Raw genomic sequence first — 19,943 nt, 5'->3', positions numbered from 1 at the left:
ATATGTGTTTACGCAGTTCTCATCACGTCACATGAAGAGGTAAAATCAACGCCGTTGAACTAAAGGGAAACTGTGATGAATTTTTATTGATAAATGATGATGGAAAAATGGCAACGAGAAAGAAAAATAGGAATCAAAAAGGAAGCAGGATGGGTAAAGGATGAGAGATCAAAAGCTGATGATAGGTATGAAACTACAAGCGTGCCTTATCCTGAGGCACGTACCAAACCATTTCGTATTCCTTGTGCTTGAAACCGCACTTTTCGTAAAAGGGGATATTCTATGAAAGAAAAATGCAGTGAGCATTCACGTCGTGCGTGCATAAACAGTGTGACAAACAATGAAATGTACCTTGTCTGAACAATCCAAGATGACTAGAATACAACAAGAAAGAACCCAGCCATAAGTACACACGAACAGATGTGATCCGTTGATTATCCCCCCAACTCCTCCTGCTAATCCTCTTTATCTTACCTTTATAGCATCCACGTTGGGCACCAATGTACATGAGAGCATGGATAATACGCAAACCGAGCTTCTTTCCTTGTTGATGACCGTCCACGGCGATATCTTCAATGTGTCCCACAAGACCGTTCAAATGCACAAATTTGCGTTCCACAAAAATGGTGCCAGCTGCCACCACGCGATTGTTGACATCATCGGTAATGGCAATGGTGTAATCTACAGACATGGTCATTCAATTCCTCTGCAACTACTTTTTCCTTTGATCGTCACTCTGTCCTTACATTGGTCGTTGTGTTGCTTCATATAGTTGAACTGTTCTGTAAGAGCGGAGGAGGTGTCAAAATGTTAGACTTAACCGGGACGGTCATTCTTGTAGGAGCTTACCGAGCCACTGTTCTTTGGTATGGTTGCCAACTTCGGTCAAGACTTCGAGCACTTTGAGGAAACCACGTTCATAGTCGCCGGAACGAAGAGGACGGAGCGTGTAACCGGCGGGCAAAGCGGCTTGCACTTCGGGAGAAATAAGACTGTCATCAAACAAAGCGACTTCAACCATGGTGATAAAAATGATACAAGAAAAAAAAAACGGAAAAAGATGTGTCGTCAAAAAAAAGAGAGCAGAAACATGGATTTTATCTATGAGCTTTTTCTGATTCCGCGGGGGGCAAGGGGGCAAGTGATGGAGTGTGTTCAACCGCGGAAGGCGATGTTACTATTTTTACACCCATAGTCCCGCTTTGCTTTTTTTGGTCACACGCGTTCAGTGCACGTTTTTGGGATTTGCTCTTTTGAACATCTTTTTTTTTTATTTCAATTACCCAATCATGCCGCTGTGGAGTGCTTACTCTGCCTTTGAATATATCCGGTCGTTGTGGCTCAAGACCTTTCTCTTTATAACCCAGCCTATCATTACCCGCTGGCTTCCCGATCCTTACACCAATGCAGGCAATGTTCGCGTCGACGCAAGACCTACTTACGAAAGTCGAGTTACCATGACGGAGATTATCACGCCAGCGCATGCCAACACCAAAGTATATATTCGCTTTATGTGGTTGACAATGGAGAATAGGACACAACTGATAATCAACATTCTTAGGGACTCGCTTACGCTGGCACTGTCCTCGGATGGATTGACGTCGCAGCCGGTATCGCTGCCAAGCGCCATGCTTCGGTGCCATCGGTAATCATCGTTCGTAAACCTTTTTGATACATTACTAAAAAGGGAAATTCTAGGTGACGCGATCAGTGGATGATGTTGCCTTTCTGCATCCCGTTAAAGTGGGAGATATTGTAAGCAGATAAAGAAAAAACCAAACAAAGCCTGATATTCACCTTGTATTAAAGCTTACGATTCAAGCGTCCGTCAATAAATCCTGGAAAACATCCATGGAGGTAAAAAAAAAAAAAGGACACGGCGCATTTACTTGATACTTGATACTGAACGGCTTGACGATAGGTCGGTGTCAAAGTGGAAGCGGAGTCCCCGTTGACCGCGGAACGGGTATTTGTTGCTCACGCGTATCTAACGTTTGTGGCCCTGTCTCCGAGACCGTCGCCGAAAACGTATCTTGGACGTAAACTCATTGAATATCAACCGATTCGCGTGCCTGAGGTTATTCCGTATTCACAAGAGGAAATCAAACGGTATGACATGGCCGAGAGTCGAAGACAAGCCCGGTTTGCTAGAAAAGCCCAGGATCTCAAAAATATTCGCCAATTGTTCCAAGCGTGGTCTCAAGGCCTTCGGCACGATACTGGAAAGAATGCCCCCATTATTCCTCATCCAGCCCTGTACGCGGTGGAACCGGAGGGCGCATCCAACAATATCAACAGTAACAATGCTGACGATTCTCCCAGCCAATCGCCACGAGATAGATTGCCACAACGCCGCTATTCCACGGATCCACGAATGATGCCCATGTCTGAAAAAGCCATGGCCACCACCTTTGCCGAAGTGGTGGAGCTGGTTATGCCTCAACATGCCAACACACTGAGTATCACATTTGGTGGTCAAATCATGGCATGGATGGAATTGTGCGCGTTAACAAGTGCTCATCGATTGACCAAGGCATATCTCCTTACGGCAAGGTAAGACAATGTCAAAAAGGAGAAGATCCTCTTATTGCCAGGGCCCAAACTGAATTATTTTTGTTCTTTTACAGCATCGATTCACTGAACTTTATAACTCCGACCCGAGTGGGGGATGTGGTGACCGTGCGATCCATTGTGTCCAGGACCTTTAAATCATCCATGGAAGTGTATGTCAGTGTGGAAGCCGGTAATATATATTGTCTCTCGATTGGTGATGTATATGATGTGGACTGCTAATGAAAAAATGATCAATAGAAAACTTGCAAACGGGGCAAGTCAACTTTACCAATGACGGGTTCTTTACGATAAGTAGGTGTTTTTTCTTAATGTTCAAAGACAAGTGCCAGTGCTGATGGATGATTCTTTTTGGCTGGTGTACAGCGGCCATGGATGAAAAGAATGTGCCTGTATTGCTTCCACATGCTATTCCGCATACGGAAGCGGAAGTGGAGTTGTTGGAAGGGAGCGATGACCGCCGAAAGAAACGGTTGACGCAAAGACAAGAATTGATCAATCTCGTTAGCGCCACAACGCCACACACCTTGCAAACACCCTTGTCACCATAGACGACGGCTGGCTTCTCCGACCAGGGAAATTCAAATAAACAATGCCCTTATTTAACTTCAAATGTTGGGATTGGGGAAGCGAAAAAAAGATGAGATCATTACCGTGTTTAAATTCGGCATGCTGTCGTATATTGCCCCCAACATCCTTGTTTTCCTTAAATGCTGCCACTTTCTGCAACGACGGTTCGTTGGGCTTCGGGTTTCCCACACCCTCCGCCTCGGAGTAGAGCGGAGATTGGCGGCTTTGATGCAGTCAGTCATCAGTGGACTGCTTTTCTCCTCGGGGTTCAGCCTATTCTTTAAAATCCACCGACACTTTTGCCTTGGCAAGCCTTGTTTTCTAATACATTATACCAAAAAAACCGTTCCCTTTTTCTTCCCGATATCAGCCATGGGTGTTTCCTGCAAAACCGTTCTCGCTTCCAAGGTTTCTGCCTCCTTCAGGTAAGCGCTGGTTTTGGGATGAAGGTATTGCCACCGAGATATCCTGACACGTAAGTATAGAGATCAAATCAAGGCCGATATCAAAGAGCGCAATATTCGACCCAAGCTGGTCGGCTTCCTTGCCAATGAAGATCCCGCCGCTATGAAGTATGCTGAATGGACATCCAAGACGTGTGCGGAAACCGGAGTGGAATTCGAACTTCGCAAGGTCGATAAGCAGGATTTGGAAGAAAAGATCACTGAAGCGAACCAAGACAAATCCGTCAATGGTATCATGGTCTATTACCCCGTATTCGGTGGTAAGCAGGTATGTTCTCCAGAAATGAAAAAAGAAATGGAATTTCGGGTGGAACCGATCATAATAAGGATTATACGTATCCATTTTAGGATTTATACCTGCAAAGCTGTGTGAGCGCCATGAAGGATGTGGAAGGTCTGTGCCACAAGTTTGTCTACAACGTGTACCACAATATCCGCTACCTCGATGAATCCGAAACCATGAAATGTATTATTCCCTGTACTCCCTTGGCTATTGTAAAGGTAAAGAAAGAAGAAAAGAGATTGCGCTGTGAAAAAAAAAAAGTTGGCTGACTGTGTTGTTTGGTGGGGGTGAATTTGATACTGTAGATCTTGGAGTACATTGGTGTATACAATTCAGTGCTTCCTTACGGCAACCGTCTTTATGGAAGAACCATTACGGTGGTGAACCGTAGTGAAATTGTGGGTCGTCCTCTGGCTGCCATGTTGGCCAATGACGGTGCCAAGGTGTACTCGGTGGATGTGAACGGTATTCAACTGTTCACACGTGGTAACGGTATCAAGTTGGCCGCTCACAAGGTCGAGGATATCGATGACAAGTTGGAAGACGTGGTCCCCAAGTCCGATGTCGTCATTACCGGTGTGCCTACCCCCAACTACAAATTGCCCTCGTCTCTGTTGAAGGATGGTGTCGTCGCCATCAACTTTTCTTCGTTTGCCAACTTTGAAGATGACGTCAAATGCCACTCTTCCATTTTTGTCCCTTCAGTCGGCAAAGTCACCGTCGCCATGTTGGAACGCAACTTGCTCCGTCTCCATGATTACCAAAACAACGTCCTCGAAAAGAAACAAGAGTAAACCATTTTTTTAATCTGTCATCCTTTTTTTTTTTTTATCATCCCATATTTCCGTCCATACTCCAATTGAAACCGCTCAAAAATACACAATAAAACTCTTTCATTATCAACAGCAGCCCCAAAACACCGGGATTTGGACTCTTAAAAGTGAATTTCACAGTTGTTTCGTGATTTATGATTTTACAATTACTGCTTAACGATATCTGAATGGCATGATATATAGAGAGGTACAGCTACAACCCCACGATATGCATATCTATTTTGTGAGGCCTTTCAAATTATAATGAAATCCTTTTTTTGTTGTTGACCTTCTCATAACATCAAGAGGTCCTTTGAGACAAAACAATGTCAGTTCCAGTTACCGTAATTGCCGCGAAGCCATTTTTTTTATCAATACAGTCACCGCTTGACCAGGAAAATTGAACTGCTTTTATTACTGATTACAACAGGCTAAAGAAGAAAGATCAGGATAGCCGACAAGACCCAAGTTATTTTACTTTGACTACAAGCTTGTCATTGTTCAAACGCGAACATTTCAGAGACAAACGTTTATAACCACACAAAAACGTATATAGGTGGTGGTCTTGTATTTACGAATTTCAGCTTGTTGGAGATCCAAGCAGTGCCTAATAATTTATTTTGTTAACGTTAAAGACAGCATGTCACTATTATCAATATCTGCTAGGCTCGGCCATGGCCATTTTCCTTGTTACTGCAACTCGTTTGGCGATAGGAATGCCCAGCACGCAGCGAAAATAGTGAATGAGAGTTGCACCTTGAAGTTGCGATATTGTTGACGCTGAAAAACTCCTTTTTCACTTGTATATGTAAATGCATGGGAAATTTATATGACCTAATATTAGGGTAAAGACGATGAGATCTACAAAGAAACCTGCTTTTTTGACAGATTTAGTATAATATTTCTAGTGAATCTTAAGCAGCACAACTGCCGACATATTATGGGGACAGCCCTTCCACGCATAATCTTTCATTTTGCAGTTTGTGTCGAAAGGTGTCGCTCGATTTTTAAATGTACCGATAAAGAGCACTGCCGGACCAAGCAGACTTTAACTTGGTAATAGACTCCAAGAGGTTATTCGCGCATCAAAAAAAAAAAAAAAAAAAAAAAAAAACCAACCAACCAACCAACCCAAGTGATCGTATAGGTTGATATTTTCACTCTGAAGCATTAGTATTTTAAAAGGCCAGGAAAAGTATTATCACTGAACAAAATAGCCAAAATTTCCATGTTGCTATTTCTTTGGATAACTGGCAACCTATGCACATAGGTATTTCATAGATTGATGATCAAGTCGAATATATTCGAATGTATTTTTTTTTTATTTTTCGGTTCAGGCACGACCGAAATAGGCAATAGCCACTTGATTTAAACATGGACCTAAAATTTTTTATGCTCAAACGAGAATATCTTTACGAAAAGAAGTGATTCCTCGCCATATCGCCATTCCTCAGGGCATACACTGAAAAACATACATTCCATCAATTCACTCGAAACCACTAATCAGATGCAAAAACTTTTCTAGTAATTATACATTCATTTTCTTTTATGGATCGCCAGAAAGTTTAATTGAATGAGAATCAGCTGAGCTATTTTTAGCACATGCTTTACAGAATGAACCAAGCTTTTTTTCTTGCCCCTGGATGGCCCTCGTAGCTTATCCCTTGTAAGGTTGATAAATCCTTTTCGCCGACAGACAAAGAGCGTCCATCACATCAAGTAAGGAGAAGCATATGCATCTATGCAGCAAAAAAAAAGGAAGAGCAAAGAGAAGTAAAGGTGACGTTGATTCTATGGCTATTTTACAGTCTAGGCAACAATGAGTCGTTGACCATCTGCTTAATTGGCACTCAGACATGAAGCAATAGAAATAGCCAATATTTGTTAAATAGAAGGCTGGATCCCCAAATAATTTGATGGATCGAATCCACGTTTCTCGACAATGAAACGTAACGAAAACTCTAAAAAAAGGACGCACGCAAATACGCCCAGCATAGATGTATTCTCGAAAGCAACCTCTTGGGCCGTAGGGATGCTTTTGAATGGTTGATGATATGGGAGATGGAGAAATTTTCTCGAAATCGGAAAATGAAGCAGTTTAATTAACATGAGATCATTGAAATGGAAAATAGGGAAGAATGAAAATGAAAAAAAGGCGATTTTATCCGGGATTTTTCTCCATCGCCCACTTGTACAAAGCATCAAGAAGGATCGAGCTTTGAACAATAGAATAAAAAAGCGTAGAAAAAGTATGGATGAAAGCGGTTATCGACCTTTCTGTTTTTTTTAATGAAGCAGCACGTACAAGAATACGGATAAAACGCCCAAGTGCATGGTCGGCATCAAATGACCCGCAGCGTTTGATTTGTCTTGTTGTTGCTGCTGATTATTATTGTCGTTGTTGGGTTGATTAGCCGAGGTGGAAGGAGATGGGGAAGAGGAAGGCGAAGAAGGAGAACCACTGACGGGGATGGGACCCACCGAGACAGACGCTTGCGGTCCCGTACCGGCTACGTTACCGAAACAATAATTGTTGTAGCTATCGACGCAGAGAACATGTTCCGAGTTGCAAAGACAAGAAGCGGTGCCGTTGAATTGGTTGCTGCAAGGTGCAGGGATGGAAGGACATTCGTTGGATTGAAGCGTTTTTGAACCCCAGCAAAACTGCTTGTCGTTTTGACACACGGTCAAGACGTCGTTACAACGGCAACTGAACGAGCCTTGAATGTTGCTACATGACGATACCGCTCCACAGTTGGTGTTGGGCAATTCATTGAATGGAAGCTTTTTATCTCGTTTGAACAAAAAGTGCAACTCTTCAACCGCGTCACTGGCGGCCACTACGGAAAGGATCGCCACAGAAAAGAATGAAAGTAAAAATCGAAACTGCATGTGAACTAGCAAACAAAAAAAAAATTGAAAGAGAGGGAAAAAAAAATGAACCAAAGAAAACGAAAATAAAAAAAGAGTGAATGGAGAATTAAAAGCGTCATCTTGGTCCTAACCAAAGGGAACAATTGAGGTTCCTCCCATCGAACCAATTCAAACTCCATTTCCATCCCATTTGCCAAAAGAAGCAGGTCATCTCGTTGATAGGTTGAGCCCATACAACTGGAGCTTGGCCCTCTTTTTCCATGTCGCACCAATGGCTTAGATTCCAAACGCAGGAACAAACCAACGACAACCAGGACGCTCAGATCCGTCACACCACATCACCCTAATACACTTTTTAACCTTATTCTTTTCTCGGTTCGCTACTAATTGCAACACCGTACCTTCTTTTTATCTCGTTTTGCTTCTTTCTTCTTCTTCCTCTTGTTCTTCTTGTTCATTTACCTAATTGCATTTTTGTTACTCTCGTTTGCTTTAGGCCAATGACCCATCTGAGGTAAGACGCCTTTGTTGTCATGATTTTCCAAAGGGCATGGAGACTAATTCATGATGGCATCTCCATAGCGATTTTTCTTATTTAGGTATTGTTTATTCCATTGCCATGGCATGGTCTCGAAAAACACAAATATAAACATGTCATTTCCAATTAGAGAGATGCACCATTGCATTCTATATAACCATCTATTTGCTCTATAATATTTGGCATAACGATCGATTCCAATGCCTTCGACCATCCAAAATCATGGCGGGCGAGCTAAAAAGTATCATTACCATCATCATGTTTCTAATGATGATAACACAGACAACATGGGGTAAGACGGCAGCGATTCTAGATGGACAATCACTGTGATGTCTAATATTCTGTCACCATAACGTTAGATGCAATATCGACTTCCATCAAGTACAAAGAGGGGTTCATGGCATTGCCCGATGGTCGCATTATTCAAAAACCTTTTGACTTTTGGGCGCGCGAACATCAACAACCTATCCAGGTACGTTTTTTTTTTTTTTTTTTTTTGAACGGTGATACAAATGATTGGGAATCTGTGACACTCATTTGGAATTCCCACAGGCGATCGACTATGTTGAATGCGTGACCTTTTCTTTTCACACTGGCGTCTTCTTCTTGATGCAGTGTTTCTGGAATTATCTCTCGAACAGTGTGGCTCGCAAGAGTTTCATGGGTTCGTTTGAGTTCAAATTCTATATTTTTTGGTAAGCTAATCAGATAAGAATAGCAAAAAAAGAAGAGACGCCATTTCGATTGGTGATGCATTTAGGGCGGCCAAAAGTTTTGTTATGCATGACTAAAAGTTTTCGTCTTTTAGGGCTATGGGCAGTATGGCCATGTTTCCAATTTTGCAATGGGTGTATCGAAACGACGAATTGAATCGAGAAATTGTGCCCCAATTGGCTTACGGTATCGAAGGTACGCTCTCAATAAATCGCCATATCGGGCGACGTGGTGTAACCGAAGCTTTTTTTTTTTGGTCCTTTATTATCAGTTTTAATCACCGCTTTGCTGGGTGTACGGTCGCATCTGAGATTTCGCCGGATCATTGCCATGACCCGTCGTGGCAACAAGAACGCAGCCATCATCAACAAACTATCGTATTTCAGAGACATGAATGTGATGCTCGTATTTACGCTGATTAGTTACGGCGCTTCGTTCGTTATCATGTGCGTCGACGGCTTAACGCCAGCCAAGGTCATCAGTCAGAACAAGTTTGCTTCAGATGTCTTGATCGCCAACGCCAACATGTGTGTTGTTTTCCTCTGGCTCTTGTTCGTAAGTAGCGCTGAACACCACCACCACCACCACCTAATATAGGATGCAGGGACATGATGGATTAACTGTGTGTGTGTTTCAGATTTGTATTTTCCATCCACGACGACAGTACGCTACCAATGTGGCCATCAGTACGCGAAGCGATTCGGAAAGCCAATCGATCCAACCGTCGAAAGGGTCGGAAATGCTCGGAGAAGTTCATCATCCTCATCAACAACAACAACGTTACAGCGGGCGTATCACCAACTTTATTGCTAGCAATGACATGCACCAAAGAAAACAACCGACAATGACGAGTGGACCAGGCGAAACACTGTATCCCAAGACCGTGGTGGACACGGCGACTCCTGCGGGCTTCATGCGTCCCATGTCTCCTGTGGCCGTCGATTATCCTCAGTCGCTCTACACAGATACTTCGCCTTTGACCGATTCCAGTGCCGGCCGACCTTTCTCTCCTCCCTCTTCCTCCACCTCATTCCAGGCCAAGCCCGCCGAACGCAACGTCTCCATCGAAGATCCATATACAAGCGAACCCATCACTTTCTCCATGATCGATCCCACCATACACTATCCGAGCGAACGACGTCCTTCCTCTCCTCACTCTACCACCCTTCGTCCGCAAGAACATGACGCCGTAGAAATTCCTATGCACACCATCCAGTCTTTACATACGTTTGACGAACGACGGTCGCCGTTGCCTCCCGTTCCCAATACGCCACCGTTCCGCCGCAATGATTCTCAAAGCCACGCTGCCAATCCAATGAATCATACCACTGATCCAGCCGCAGCAGGGCAGCACGCCATCACCACCATCGATCCTTCATTACCATCTCCTGCGGGCGGGAGCCGGGATCGCATGGTCCGTGATTGGCTTTGGCAATCCCCTGATAGAAGACTCTAATATTTTTGGCATACCCTTTCACAAATCAAACCTTAATAATTGTTGCTGGTCTTCATCTAAGTCTAAAATGATTATAACTGGATCCATCATGGTATTTTTTTAATACATATCCAAACACGTTCTATGCATGCTAGTTGTTTGGAGAAAGAACCATCTTGATTTTATTTGTCAATGGAGCTTTTTGCGACAAATGATGCGGATGAGAGGTTTACAGGAATCATACGACTCTTTGAGTTGGATTTTGGAGTTCTTTCTTCTCTTGCTTCATGGAATGCTTGGATGGAATTGAATATGTGAATGGAAGGGATAATGCATATAAAAGGAGCTACAAAAAGAAATGGAAAAATATAAAGAAGATGCAATGTTGCTAGGTCTAGGTGGAGAGCATGTTGTTGTTGTTGTTGTTGGATGGGATGGATTTGCGAGACGAGGATGTGCTTATTACAGGACAAAAATGACTGGGTTCTTCTTTGCAGTCGCAAAAGCGAGCGAGACAATGCTGAATCACATCCTTCGTTACAGGTTTGCCGAGAATATCATCAAATGCTCCCGCCAACTGAACCGTGCGCTCATATGCCGTAACAGCAATGATGGGCGTCGTTCGATTCACATTGTTGGTGGATTTGATCATACGTGCCGCTGTTTCACCATCAACTAAAATAAATAAACCTGGTTAGAATGAAATCGGTCCGGGTATCACAAAATCCCATTTGATCAACTTACTGATTGGCATACGGATATCCATAAAAATGATGTCGAATTTCACATCACTCATGGCAGACCGGATCGCTTGAGCACCGTTACGAAGAATAATGCACCGATGGTGGAGCATTTGTAAAATCGTTTCAAGAATCTTGCAACTGATAGGATTATCATCGACTACCAAACAATCCAATGATCTCGCTTTCGAAACCGAACTACCATCGCCAGAACCGGTGCCGGTCGCATCTTGCGATAGCTTGGTATCTGGCTCTAGTGGTGATTTCGCTTGCGTCGCGGCGGTGGCTTGATGAAGGTCAAGAGGGTTACCGGGAAGTGAAGACGATCGTGAACGTGTGAGCGGTTCTCGCTGGATCATTTTGTCAGAGAGTTTCGGTGGTGTTGTTCGTTGCGGTCCATCCAGGGACGGACGTGTGCTGTTGGACATTTTGGTGCGTGTGGAAGTGGAAGGCGACATCATTAATGGCGTCATGAAATTCAAACCCGGAGAGAGACTGCCGGAAGGAGTCGAGCTCGCGGAATCCAGCACAGAATTGCGTTTGTTCCGCAGATTGGCAGGGGACGTTTTCGTCGGCGGCGTAAGTTCATGACCAGCACTCACCGCTGAGATACTGTCGTGGCGTATTTTTCGAATCATGTCCTCATTGGCCTTCTCCAACACGGGTAAGTTTTTATATGTAAACGTGCCAAAATCAGCTTCACTCGTATCCTCTGTTTTGGTGTCGGCTTCTTTGGACCGATCCAGGATCGGTTCCATCGCCTTGACAGTTTCAGGATTTTGTTCTTGGATAATCGCTTTGGCTCTTTCCACCTGAGCTTTGGCTACTTCGTCCAAATTCGACTCGTCTGCGACAGGCGGCATCATCGTCGCTCCTCTCGCATCGAAGTAATCGGTATCCTCCATATCGACCGGTTGTGGAACAAACGAAGGAGCATCACTTAGCAGCGTATCCCATTGAATTTCCCTGAAAAATGGATGGTTCTTGACTTCTTGCGCTCCGTTGAAACCAAGTCGTTTCTCGGGGTCCAGCGTCATTAACCGTTCCATGAAATCACGCGCTTCACATGACACCTCCACTTCATCTTCATGCCAGTCGATTCGACGAGATAAAATATTCTCAAACACCTTGTCGGGAGTTTCTGCATGAAAGGGGGGATAGCCGTACAAAAACTCGTAACAAATAACACCCAGCGCCCACTACCCCATCAACAAACGTTAGCAAGGATAATCACTATTTCCAACCTCTCTCTCATTCAATCCTTATTATTCCTCAATCATACCCAATCCACCATCGAGTCATCGCCGGTGCCTAGAATGCTTTCTGGAGCAAGGTAATCCGGGGTACCGACGGCACGGCAAGCCGAGTCATTCTGTTCTTTGGAGAACCGTTCACTGTGCATGAATCCAGAGGTCGATAAACCAAAAGGGCTGATCTCCGGGTGTCCACTGCTACGATGACCGTGGCCGGCAAGGGCGCTGCTGCTTCGCGGAGTCGATGAGCTCGTTTCCAACGTCGCATGTATGCCTTCGGACATACTGTGGTCCGTCGAAATCGAACTGGTGGCTGACCCTCGACGATCTCGGTCGAACAAAAAGCTAAAGTAGGAATGTCGGTACAACGTCGACGTGGGGCCCTGATCAGGACTGGCGGCTTGTTCGGAAGTGTTCCCCTGGACCACCGAAGGCGGGGAAGTACCCGTAGGTGAAGGCATGGGCGACGTCGGCAAAGGTGGGTCGCGTGGATACCCACCCGTAGTCAATTCGTCGCGGACTCGTCGATCCAAGAAACCGATCCGTGATAATCCAAAATCGGTCAACTTTAAATGACCATTGTGATCAATCAATAAATTATCAGGTTTCAGATCCCTAAACGATGTAAAAGCATGTCAGTACCCGATATTCGGCGTTGTATCCGGCCCTAATATTGAATGAAGTATAAAATCTCACCGATGAATCACATTCTTGCTTTCCAAATACTCGAGGCCGAGAGTCACTTCGGCAAGATAATTGCGTGCCCAATCTTCCGGGAGGCTACCAAGGACCTTGACAAGCGACGAGCAATCACCTCCATTCAAGTATTCCATCACGAGATACAGATAATCTTTGGACTGAAAGGTGTAGTAGAGTCGTGTTACAAAAGGACTATCGGTTTGCGTCATGAGAATCATTCGCTCCGCCTTGACATTGGTCACTTGATTCTTGGCAATCATATCCGATTTCTTGAGAAACTTGATAGCGTAGTAATCGCCGGTGGTGCGTTTTTTGGCCAGGAACACGGAACCGAAAGCTCCCTTGCTAATAGGTTTGATAATGTCAAAGTCCTTGATACCAGGCAGAGTTGCTCGCCCCGATGGAATGGGCGCATGTAAAGGTGACAAGGGCGATTTGCCTATAGCGATACTGTTGGGTGTATTGGTTCCCGACGGCATGGCCAATTCTTTCATTTGACTGGACGAACGTGGTCGAAGGCCAGGCGAGGCCATGGGCGTGTCGATGGTTTCCATCTCCACAATAGGCGTCGCGCAATCGGATGAAACATCGGCCACACTCTTTTTGTAGCGTCGTGCAAACCGGCCCATGGCGCTTTTTGAACGCCATGATTTCAATCGTCCCAGTAAGCCTTTGCGTGGAGGCACCGGTTCTGCAGGCATGGTTTCGGTTGGCTTGTCTGGTTCTTCTTTTGACAACTCTGGCACGACATTGGCTAGGTTTTCTTCCGAGGTCGTGGAAGGCACAAATTCTGTCCAGCCTACTTCTTGCTGCATGATCCGTTGGAAATCCTGTCGTGCACGTTCATTGTACTCCAGACGATCACGCATACGGTTGACGGCATCCACCTTGGTACGTGTCATCTTTTCCACATCGCGAATCAACGCCAACGTGTCGGGATCATCTGTCACCGGAGGTCGCCAATACACGATTTGCACCATTTTATCCTGGGACCGTGGTGACTGCAACGACCGCACTGATTTGGCTAGCGCATTGTCTTCATCCGCCCCTTCTGTATCCCACTGTGCATCGGTCGCATTCGACTCATCTGCCGTACTGCCGGGGGTGGAAATACTAAGCGCCGTATCGAGGATTTCCAAAATGTCTTTATTCGCTTCCAATTCCACCAATTTGTTGTCGACAGGGTCGGTCTCGTCCGCCTCGGGGAAAGCATCATCAGAAACAGATTCGATTGGCTTGACAACGGAAGGATGTATTGGAGGCGAGACGGCCACGTCAGTCATCGTTGTTGCCGTGGCATTCGAAGCGGTCTTTTTGTCTGATAATCGTGCAATGTCATCTTTTAGTGTTTCACAGTATTCATGAACATGGTGTTTGATTTCACGCAGATTATCGTTGCAGTTGTTCACATCCATTTCACATTGATGGATTTCCACACACAATTCCGAATGCTGTTCGAAAAAAGCCGCCACTACCCATCGTTCACAAATGTGACACAGGACAGGCGGTAGCGCCATCAAGCTAGCAGGCGTGACGGCATTGCCAGTATCTTGGGTTGCCATGGCGGCCTCGTCGTCCTCTTCAGGGGAGTGGATTTCAAAGTCGGATTTTTCAATGGCCGGCAAGGACAGTGACCGCAGACGCAAACTCGACTTTTCTTGATCACCCATCATCGAGGGGTCTTGTTCATCGATTCCGCGCACCGTCACATCATGGACAAGCGAATTCGTTGTCAAGGCATGATCCATGACGTTCCATCGACGATTGGCCACCGGTTTAATCACCCACATGGTATGACTGGGCTCGCTCGTCACACGGTTATACATCAGCATGCCCTTGGCATCCATTTCCATCGACCCAGCGTCTGTCACGGACATGGTAAATCGGATTTCCACCGTACGTGAATCGTCCGTCAACAATTCTTCCGTCGCTACCTCAAACACGTTCTTGTCATCTCCCAGCAGCAAATGAGCAATATTGGTGCCTAAAACCGATTGGGGATCGGTACTAAAAGAAACGATCAATGAATACAATGGGAAATATAGACTCCTCGTTTTTTTTTTGTAAGATAACTTACCCAACGACTTGCGACCATACTGGACTCACATACTGAACTACGGTGGTGCCTAGGGTCAATTCAATGATAATGGTACTGTTTTGACTGCGTGAAGCGGCTTCTTCCAATCCTTGATCTTCTGATGTATGCAATTCCTCGCCCTCCTCGCACACAGGAGATTTGACATCTTGAGGTAATCGTTTTGAAGCGTCAGAGCAATAAGCAGCCATTTCCGCATCACTAGCTCTCGATACACCGCCCAACGATTCTGTATCGGTGGCTTCGGTGTCACTGGGAGGTACTGTCACCGGAGCACTGCTGCAGGCGTTCCAGAAACCGCGTTCGACTTCCCACCATTCCACAACGCGATTCAAGGCGGCCATGCTGAGTAAAAGGCGCACATACCATTCTCGACAGGGCCATTCAGGGTGGGCATCCCATCGACTGCCAATTGCCTGAATCTCCGACACCGTCATGGCACACGCTCCGGAACTATCCAAAATCGAGTCCAATGGGGTATCCAAAATATTTTGCGCCAACGAAATTAGATCCTGCAGAGTTAGAATAAAAGGCGTCGGAAGGTAAGAATCCTCGGAAATCAGTGTCACCATGTTGTTGATGCCGGTGTCTTCAGAGGAAGTCAGTGGCTCGGATGACATGGCTTCGACCATTGGGTGGATGCCCAAGCTTGGATCAGATACTGGCATACTCGGCAAACTGGCCATCTCTGTCGATGGTCCCGTTTCAAACACGGGTTCTTCCTGTTCAGCAATATCGGGTAACGATCGGCTGGGGACATGACCATCCAACCCCTTGTCCAACGGGTGGTCGCTGTTGTTGTAGGACGGCTGGCTGTACGATTCATCGACAGGTTCATTGTCGATGTGGTCTAGCGAGTCCTCCTCACGATACTCGTCGCCCGTATCGTCATCTTGACTCCCTACGGATTGCACACCTTGCTCGATAATTTCATGCATATCTTCCACGTATTGCAACCCTCGTTCAACATACTCGTTCAAACCGTCAATGATTTTTCGCAATTCCACATCACACGCGTCTTTTGCATATTGCAAACGCGATTTGATGGTGTGTTGGATACGACCACGGGATCGGTCATCTTCCTCGTGATAGCCGCCGAGAATGCGTCCGAGACGACCGTAAGCGCCCATGCGGTTGCCCGTATTATCAAACTGATAGCCGACACGGTGATGCTGGGCATGCAAAGGAAAACGACTGGTCGCTGATAGTTTCACGGGCGATTGTCCCACAAAGGACGAGGTACTGGCTTGCGAAGGAGGACCCGTATTCAAGCTGTGATTGGAAGAAGGTGGCGACGACGCGTTGGGTAACGCGGCCGAAGACGAAGGAGGGATGGAGTTCAGTTCGGCCACCGGACTGGTGAACCATCGTCGCAACATGGGCTTTTCAAGCATCTTTTGATCACTTCCCCAAATGTGACCGGCGTTACGCGACAGTTCCTGCTGAATGTCGGCGAGATCGAGGGATAAATTGTACTTGTGACGTTTGGCGCTCTGTTTCTTGAGCCGCTCGCGATCAATGACGGATTTCTTGAAACGATCACGCTGAGAATGCAGTTTGGCATTGATCCAATCATTGGCGACACGAGTGACAGAGGAAGACGATTTGGAGGTGCGACGGTCCAAAGTGGTGGTGTAATGCTCTGCATTGAATTTGACGGCATTCCACCAAGTGGTAAGAACCCCTTTGACCAGTGTTTCTACATCACTGGGAGGATCCTGACTTTTGGATGAAGAGGAGTTCGATTGCTGAAACGATCGACGACGCATTTCTTTGGCTTTTACGACTTTATATTCCTCCAACCAATCGATCCACGGAACCTCATTTACCACATTCAAAGCTTCCACGGCCTGATTATTTTGTAAACGGTGTTCATCTTCATCCATCGTCACGAGAATGGTCGGCATGGACGACTGTTCACCGGGGTATCTGTAGATGCGCGTGGTCGATCGTGGCGACGTGACATTATTTTCAGATTCAGTCGATGCCGATGATTGTTCCTGACCATCTACGGGTGATGGTTTCGATTTTCGATCCTCGGCGTTTTCAATCTTTAGCTGACACCATCGTTTCAATTTCGCGGATCGTGACAAGTATAGCTTTTTCGCATACTCTTCGTCCGTGCCGTGAACCTGTTGAAGCGAAAACGATGACGGGGTGGTCGGGAATGGCGCCTTTTTGGCACGATAAAGTTCATCTTGATGTTCGTCTACAAGACGCAACGTTTAATTATTAGCTACCATCCCCCTCCACTCTTCAAACTATGATGGGTTTCAGGACTTACCTTTTGTGGGTAGCGAATGGGAAAAATAATCAAGAGACTCTTGCGTAGTTTTGCGGGTGGTGGGTGGGGCAGAAGTGTTCGATAGACCATCATACCATCGTGGATGCAGTGACGTATGGGTATCGGAAGCCATGTGGTCGGCGCCAAGTAACAGGGCGGGATAGACGGGGGTGTTCAGATCGTCACGGTGACCGGAGGTATTGCTGCTTTCTGAGGGTTGGGGATCAACGGCATCGATGCGGGAAATACCGCTGTCCAGACTAAGTTCAATCACATCTCTGTCAGCTTCTGAGCGCGGATTCATTTCACCATCCGTGGTACTGGCTCCGGATAGCTTTTTCTGCATCTTTTGCTTGGTCGACATTTGACGTCGCAAGACGGATTGATAGACGGGCATTTTCGGACTGCCGGAACTGGTAGACCAGCTGGCGGCGTCGACGGTATTATGGGAATAAATCTCCGACGGAGGAGCATCAATAACCGGATTAGGCGAGTTGCCGCTAACAATGCTGGCGAGTTCCGAACTTGGAATGGTGCGAAGCATGCTCATGGAGGAGCGACGGCGGGTTTTCGGTTGAACGTTGGGGCCCAATTTTGGCGTGTGAGGTGTGGAATGAATCGCCGCATGCGATGTAAGAGGAGACGACGTTGAATGAGCCGCTGATTTCGTTCGTGCTAATATAAGAAAGAAAGAGACAGGGGAAAGGTGAGTTTCAATGAATGAACTTTCTGCGGCGACATGAATAGACTGTACCACGATCGTTGGGCATGGCGTATTGCAGAGGGCTTCCTGAAAGCGGGGAATAGACAATGCGGGGAGAGGAAGAAGCCGAATTGTAATCATCGCTGGTCATGCTGGATTCGGTGATGTTGGAGGAAATGGAAGAGGTGCGTTCATGGTGAAGGGAAGGCGATGGGTTAGCTGCTCGTCGTCTTCGACCTGTCAAGGAATAATTAACCATGGTGGAAATGTCGAGCAGTTCATCGGCTTCCGATGCACCTCCTTCGGCTGCGACAGGTGAAGTGTGAACCGTGCGTCGTAAATGGAGGTCTCCTGCGGAATGTTCGGTAGAAGAGGAAGAAGAAGGGACGCCACTTTCCAGGGAGTTTTCTCGTTGTTTCGGAAACGATGACCGTTTTTCACGTAGAAGCGATAAAGAGCCGGATTTATGCAAGGTATCCGAATCAAGGTTGTTGTGGAATCGTGGGTCGCTGGTCGTGTGTGGATCGGACGATTTGGGACTGTCGGCGGCATTGGACACCTTTCTGTAACTTGTCAAGGACGAACTCATGGTAGGTGATGAACTAAAAGTCATTGGCGGATCACTCGAGTGACTTGCGGCAGTGCTAGATGAAGGGGACCCTGCACTGGCATCAATCCAGCTCGCTCGTTTCGATTTTACCATATACTTGCCTCCACTACCGGCGGGAGGACTGGCGTAACGAGGCGAGGAAGCATCACTTGAAGGAGCATGACCATGTGACTCGTTGACAGGTGCTACGTGCGTATGGGATGACAAGTCTTGATGCAGTGTCCGTGCACCGGTGACAATATCCAGACCGTTTTTTGGGCTACTTCCTAGTTCCATGGTGACGACAAGTGGCGATTCTTGTTGCGGGCTATTACGACTCGGTGAATGAGACTCGGCGAACGAAGGACGAGTGACCGTAGCACCCGCATGGTGAGGACTGGATGGCGACGCAAGAGTATGGTGGGTACGCGGAGGCACGACAGCATGTCCATTGGACGATTTTGCTGCGGCTGTGGAACGCGGAGACTCGGTGGCGGTGTCGTCGGTCGAAGACATGGAGGATCGACTGGCGCGTCGTTTTAGTAGTAATGGTTGGGGTATCGGGACGCTACGAAGTTTGGCAGATGAAGTGGAGCAAGGGGGATTGGTGATTTCGGCCGAAGTGGTCACTTCTGTCAGACCGACCGAGGCTGTCCGTTGCGATCGATCGGAGGACATGAAGTATGGTGTGGAAGAAGAAGAAGAAGAAGGAGAAGTGCCTGAGTCGGTATCACTTGGTGAAGAACAAGGGTTCAACGACGTGGCTTGCTTATCGCTGTCCATGTAATTCATATATTATTGAGGCCGAATGGTCATGGACGAGAAGAAACTGGAATTATCAAGGAGACTCGTGCGTCGGGGCAGTCGCTCTTCTTTTTTTTTCTCTCTCGTATCTTTTTCCACCCAGACAAAGAGTCCTTCCAAAAAAAGCAAGTCGACGTCATAGAAAGCAGTCGATTTGATTGGTGCACAACAGCATATCTGGTGTTCACTTTTTTTCTTTTTGTCCATAATCAAAAAACCAGCAGCTACTGCCGAATAAGAGTTTTTTTGAGTTGCATTCGATGTAACGTGGCGACGGACCCCTAAAATTAAGAAAAAAACTTGCCATGGTTTCATCAACATTAAGAAAAATTAGCGTGGAAATCCCTTTTGTACCGTCTACATGGCATCATATGACATGAAGTAAAAAGACTTTTGGAATTAAGCAATGCAAATCTTCTAGAACGCTTTTTATTTGCCCAGCAGATGACCCGCCGGTCAAGGTTTCAACGAACAAAATTTTGGACCCCAACCGACTTCTTTATCCCATGTGATGC

General features: G+C 46.2%; 6 protein-coding genes across 6 annotated transcripts; 3 read left to right on the top strand and 3 right to left on the bottom strand.

The window, feature by feature from the left end:
• Positions 1 to 60: 60 nt before the first annotated feature.
• On the bottom strand, positions 61 to 1,160 carry BYT42DRAFT_562599 (acyl-CoA N-acyltransferase). The gene is made up of 5 exons (XM_051567487.1): positions 850 to 1,160; positions 747 to 782; positions 475 to 681; positions 352 to 374; positions 61 to 280 (listed from the first exon to the last, which is right to left on the bottom strand). Exons 1-5 carry the CDS (start codon positions 1,019 to 1,021, stop codon positions 194 to 196), a joined length of 525 nt encoding a protein of 174 aa, XP_051425146.1. The 5' UTR covers positions 1,022 to 1,160; the 3' UTR covers positions 61 to 193.
• Positions 1,161 to 1,289: 129 nt separating this feature from the next.
• On the top strand, positions 1,290 to 3,122 carry BYT42DRAFT_612158 (HotDog domain-containing protein; the record flags this gene model as incomplete). The annotated part of the gene is made up of 8 exons (XM_051571591.1): positions 1,290 to 1,496; positions 1,562 to 1,645; positions 1,699 to 1,755; positions 1,810 to 1,857; positions 1,922 to 2,553; positions 2,628 to 2,743; positions 2,812 to 2,865; positions 2,938 to 3,122. 8 exons carry the CDS (start codon positions 1,290 to 1,292, stop codon positions 3,120 to 3,122), a joined length of 1,383 nt encoding a protein of 460 aa, XP_051425145.1.
• Positions 3,123 to 3,513: 391 nt separating this feature from the next.
• BYT42DRAFT_492662 (uncharacterized protein) lies at positions 3,514 to 4,682 on the top strand (the record flags this gene model as incomplete). Its single annotated transcript, XM_051564166.1, has 4 exons — positions 3,514 to 3,566; positions 3,627 to 3,873; positions 3,954 to 4,106; positions 4,194 to 4,682. 4 exons carry the CDS (start codon positions 3,514 to 3,516, stop codon positions 4,680 to 4,682), a joined length of 942 nt encoding a protein of 313 aa, XP_051425144.1.
• A 1,951-nt stretch (positions 4,683 to 6,633) lies between these two features.
• BYT42DRAFT_562588 (uncharacterized protein) lies at positions 6,634 to 7,674 on the bottom strand. Its single transcript, XM_051567486.1, has one exon. It carries the CDS (start codon positions 7,590 to 7,592, stop codon positions 6,987 to 6,989), a length of 606 nt encoding a protein of 201 aa, XP_051425143.1. The 5' UTR covers positions 7,593 to 7,674; the 3' UTR covers positions 6,634 to 6,986.
• A 508-nt stretch (positions 7,675 to 8,182) lies between these two features.
• Positions 8,183 to 10,408, top strand: BYT42DRAFT_261655 (uncharacterized protein). Its single transcript, XM_051562758.1, has 6 exons — positions 8,183 to 8,404; positions 8,472 to 8,584; positions 8,665 to 8,807; positions 8,921 to 9,021; positions 9,098 to 9,381; positions 9,464 to 10,408. Exons 1-6 carry the CDS (start codon positions 8,335 to 8,337, stop codon positions 10,280 to 10,282), a joined length of 1,530 nt encoding a protein of 509 aa, XP_051425142.1. The 5' UTR covers positions 8,183 to 8,334; the 3' UTR covers positions 10,283 to 10,408.
• Positions 10,409 to 10,418: 10 nt separating this feature from the next.
• BYT42DRAFT_529487 (uncharacterized protein) lies at positions 10,419 to 19,510 on the bottom strand. Its single transcript, XM_051565391.1, has 7 exons — positions 18,087 to 19,510; positions 17,333 to 18,007; positions 15,031 to 17,257; positions 12,951 to 14,960; positions 12,284 to 12,869; positions 11,006 to 12,200; positions 10,419 to 10,936 (listed from the first exon to the last, which is right to left on the bottom strand). The coding sequence occupies exons 1-7, from the start codon at positions 19,414 to 19,416 to the stop codon at positions 10,656 to 10,658; spliced, it is 8,304 nt and encodes a 2,767-aa protein (XP_051425141.1). The 5' UTR covers positions 19,417 to 19,510; the 3' UTR covers positions 10,419 to 10,655.
• Positions 19,511 to 19,943: the final 433 nt, after the last annotated feature.

Source organism: Radiomyces spectabilis (assembly GCF_025331425.1).
Source record: "Radiomyces spectabilis strain NRRL 2753 chromosome Unknown BYT42scaffold_4, whole genome shotgun sequence".
In the NCBI taxonomy this organism is placed as follows: domain Eukaryota; kingdom Fungi; phylum Mucoromycota; class Mucoromycetes; order Mucorales; family Radiomycetaceae; genus Radiomyces; species Radiomyces spectabilis.
This window is presented reverse-complemented; position numbering and strand designations above follow the sequence as displayed.